Source organism: Pinus tabuliformis, chromosome 4_1, assembly GCF_031772625.1.
Source record: "Pinus tabuliformis cultivar Carrire ecotype Pingquan chromosome 4_1, CPIR1, whole genome shotgun sequence".
NCBI lineage: Eukaryota > Viridiplantae > Streptophyta > Pinopsida > Pinales > Pinaceae > Pinus > Pinus tabuliformis.
Genome location: NC_142303.1, coordinates 950,739,259 through 950,743,609, shown reverse-complemented (window position 1 = coordinate 950,743,609; position 4,351 = coordinate 950,739,259). Strand labels below are relative to the sequence as shown.

The following is a 4,351-nucleotide window of genomic DNA, read 5'->3' as shown; positions in this document are numbered from 1 at the left end:
AACGATCCTGTCCTATTTTTATGACCTACCTGGTACCAGTGATCCTTAAGCTTCTTACATAATGCAGACACCCACATGTCACACCCAATGACACTTCTGATTACAGGAGGAATCACCTACAAAACAAATAACTAGAGGTTGAGATGTATTTCAATTGATATGTTCAAATGATCTTATTAAAATCTACATTAATAACAAAGAAATTCCCAAAACATATTGATTCTCTACCCTTCCAACCATGTTCCTGAAGCATTCAAAACATAGCCAAACAAAATAATAGGCCATAAACAACCACATCCTCTTGTTCTCCTGTAGCTTTTCTCCTTCACACTACATGTCTATAATAATCTTTCCAGAATCCAAACTCATTTTCTCCAAAGATTCCATCTTGTGGATTGTCTCATTGCAAGTAGTCTTGAGTTCTAGCCTGGCAACCCATATTTAAACATTCACAAACAGTTCCCTTCCCCATGCTGATCATGCATACACCCAGCTTATATGGACTGAATTGCCTGCTTTAAATTCCATGCTTGGCATACCAATAAGAGATTATGTCAACCCAAAGAACTATCAAGAGCTACCACTAGTGACAATGACTAGCAGTAAAGAACAAATAAGACATACATAGATTGAAAAATATATATTCCCATTGATACCATCAACTTAGGGAGAAGTCTAATGAAATGGCCTTTCAAAGCAATGAAATTCTTCCAATCCAAGTGTGTCATCAAGTTAGATTTGCCTATGGAGGAATCTGGAAACTTGTTAACATAAAGCTTCCTAGAACTCTGAAAATTCTAGAAATAGATTTGTATATGGCATGGGGATCTTTTGATGGTGTCAAGGATCCCCACGTATGTGTGAAGCAGGGGACATCCCATTCTTGAATGAAAAGAATTTTATTTCTTTCAAACCTTTTGTTGGGAAAGGGGCTAACAATCAAGCAAAATGTATGCTTCACTATTGCATCTATAACATACCCAGCACCCTCTGTCAACCATTGAGGATAGGGGGTACTTCTGAATTTTACATTTTTTTCATTTTTCTATACTACTCTGATACCAATTTCTCCACTGCCCTGCCATGAATATAAGAATGCATGTGACAAGAAGGCATATGCAAATATAAGCAGAATAGAATACACTTTGATCATCAATACCTATAGGATATTTGTATATGATCAAGCTGGTGGCTTATGCATATTAGACTATGTGTTAACAGTTGTAATGATACCAATCTATGCACTTAATCTTATGGAATAATCATGACCTTGTTGAATAGTACTAATACTTATTACATTGTGTACAAGCCATCCTATGCTTTCCCTTATTCTATATGGGTATCTATCATCGGTCAATCACAGTAAGGTTGTGACACAATTATGGTAGCATATTAGAGTAGTCATAGTCATGGGATTAGTACCCTTATGAATGATAGTATAGTTCAAGCTCAATACACTTAGCTCAATCATGCCCTATTTCTTTACCACTATAAGCATTGAGTACACTAGTTTCCATAATCAATGATCTTCACAACCCACAACCCATATTCACAAGTTTGTACATAGTTAACATAGTTGTAACCTTGACAATATGGATAAGCTATATTAGGCAATCACACTATCTATTAGTATAAGCCTTTCTATTAAGCCCATATAAGGTGACACTATTGATTGTGGGTTGTATTACTGTTATTAACACTTTTACTGGAATGGAGCTTGTATCTTATAGATAAGCAATCACTTCATACTGTTCATGTAACCTGTAATACAGTAGTTATGAGTGAATGAAATTATGACTCTAAAGAAGAACTTCAAGAAAGATCTGTTTTCTTCAACATTATTTCTTGCAACTATTCTAATTGACTTACAAGATGAGATTCTAGACTTTATATTAGGTGGTACAAAATAACACAAAAATTGTCTGTACAGAGACGCCAGTATGTAGCAGTCGAGCTTCAAAAGATGGAGGAAGAGCTTACAGAACTGAAAAGACTTCTGATTGCAACAGAATATGAAAAATCACAGGCTATATTGGAGATGGACAAAACGATGTGTCTCATAAAGGAATTAACATTAAATTTGGAGAGTGCTAACACTTTAGAAAGGCAAGTAATAGTTGACTCTGAATTTGCAAGGCCAGGAGTTGTGGAGAAGGACAATGTTGATTTGGATGAAGAAAATATCATTACGAAGACATAGCTAGAGGTTGAAAAGGAAAGAAATGCATCAGTAATCTTAGAACTACAAGTTGTCAAACAGGAGCTTGAGAATGATATTTCAGAATACCTATGTTCAGTTAAATTGAGGGACATTGCTCTTCAAAATGCAATCGATGCATTGGCAGCTTCTGAAGAGGTGCAGAAATAGGCAGATGCACTAACCATAGAATTTATGACCACAAAGAATTTATTGGATAAGATCAGAGCTTATATATGGAAACAAAAGAAAAGCAACATGTTGTAGCTATGGCCAAAGAGTATGAGGAGAAGGGGAAAGAAATAGAGCATGTCAACCAGGAATTGATTAGGCTGAATCATGAAGTAGTTCTTGTTAAGGATCTGATGTTAAAGCTCGATGCCTCATCCTCTTTATTGTAGAGCTTGAAACTAGAATTAGCAGTTGTTAAAGAGTCGGAACTTAAACTAGGAGCAGATATGCATGCAGTTGAAAATGCCCTCTCTAAAGCATTGGATGACCTGGATCTTGCAAAGAGTCAAGAGGTTAAAAAAACTAAAGTCGAATATATAACTCTAGTAGAACTAGGGAAGATGAGAGAAAATATAAACAAAGCCACACAGGAGGTAACTTATTTAGCAGGTGCCATTGAGCCACTCAGAGAAGAGTTGGAGAGGGAAAGTGCAATGCTAGAAGAAACATGGGAAAGGGTAGCAAAGTCTTATGCAGTAGTTGCTTCTCTAGAGGCTGAATTGAATCAAACAAGACAAGCAATTAAATTGACAAGATGGAGAGAGGCAATCCAAGGAAGCTATGACAGAGCTTTACAGCAAGCAGCTGCTGAGGCAGATAAAGACAAGATTGAAGCTGAAGCAACTAGAGAGGATATGCGCAAAGCAAAGGAAGAAGCTGCACAATCAAAGGCTGGTACTAGAACTACAGAGAGTAGGCTACAAGCAGCTATAAAAATGGCAGAAGTAGCTTGGGCATCAGAAGTATTGTCTCTTGCTAGGATTGAGGATATGAATCGGAGTGAGTCAATTGTTGGATATTCCGAGGCCAGGACTCTATCAGTTACACTTTCATTTAATGAGTACTTTTCACTGACCAATCAGGCACGTGAAGCTGAGGAACTTGTTGACAAGCGGGTGGCAGCTGCTGTAGCCCAAATAGATGCAACTAAGGATAGTGAATGGGAAATATTGAAGAGATTGGAAGAAGAAAATAAAGAGATAATAGCAAGGAGGGAGGCTCTTCAAGTTGCCTCACAGAAGGCAAAGAGGGAAAATGCAGCGAAATTGATAGTTGAGGATCAGCTCAGAAAATGGAGAGCACAAAATGGACAACATAGAAAAGCTAGTGATTTAGCTACCGCGACGAAGAGATATGGTGCGCCACACAACCGAGTCAGTAATTGGAAAAACCATGCATATTCCGATCCAAATGATCTGGACAATAGCAATGAGCAAGAAAATATTCTTGTCATGCCAATAACATCATTGGGTCAGGTGTTGAGCATGAAAGCTTCCATGGCAAATAAGTTTGATGAAAGGCCTTTAGATAAGCCACTTGTGTCTAAGAGGAGGAAGTTCTGGTTTCCACGGTTTGCATTATCTATGGGAAAGCAGAAAAAACATCCATTGAAATAAATGATAGTTTGCCTATTTTAGAAGCACAATTGGGCTGCTTATATTTAATTCGCTGCATGGGCCATCAAGGTCACTGGGTTTTTCATCTGGTCACGGATGCAGTTTTTAGTAAAAATGGGATGGTGACAACCTTTTCCTGCAGAGACAACCTTTTCCTATTTCTAAAAGATGCAAATATTTTCCTTAAATACTTTGATATCAGTCATGAAAATGTCTATATGTTATACATTTGTCATCTCATTGATTCATGACAGATCATGCAAAAGTTTGATGTATTACTCTATAAACATGACACAATGAATTTGTGTGTGATATTCAGTTGGAATATATTTATGCAAGTCTGTATCTGGTCAAGTGTGATATAACTCTTTCCAAAGCAGAGCATCAACTAGGTAAAAAGCAAGGTAAGGCAAGGAAATTCTGCAGTGACATATGTATGTTCCTAGTTCTAATATGTGTCATTTGGGCTCCTATGTTGGTATATATATACTTCCCTAGTTTTTCTTGTTAACACATTGAAGTTTTA

At 37.1% G+C, this 4,351-nt stretch overlaps 1 protein-coding gene across 1 annotated transcript; it reads left to right on the top strand.

Annotated features, from left to right (window-relative positions):
- The first annotated feature begins 1,963 nt into the window (after positions 1 to 1,963).
- Positions 1,964 to 3,825, top strand: LOC149179294 (protein WEAK CHLOROPLAST MOVEMENT UNDER BLUE LIGHT-like 1). Its single transcript, XM_089422412.1, has 3 exons — positions 1,964 to 2,161; positions 2,261 to 2,356; positions 2,599 to 3,825. The coding sequence occupies exons 1-3, from the start codon at positions 1,964 to 1,966 to the stop codon at positions 3,823 to 3,825; spliced, it is 1,521 nt and encodes a 506-aa protein (XP_089278538.1).
- Positions 3,826 to 4,351: the final 526 nt, after the last annotated feature.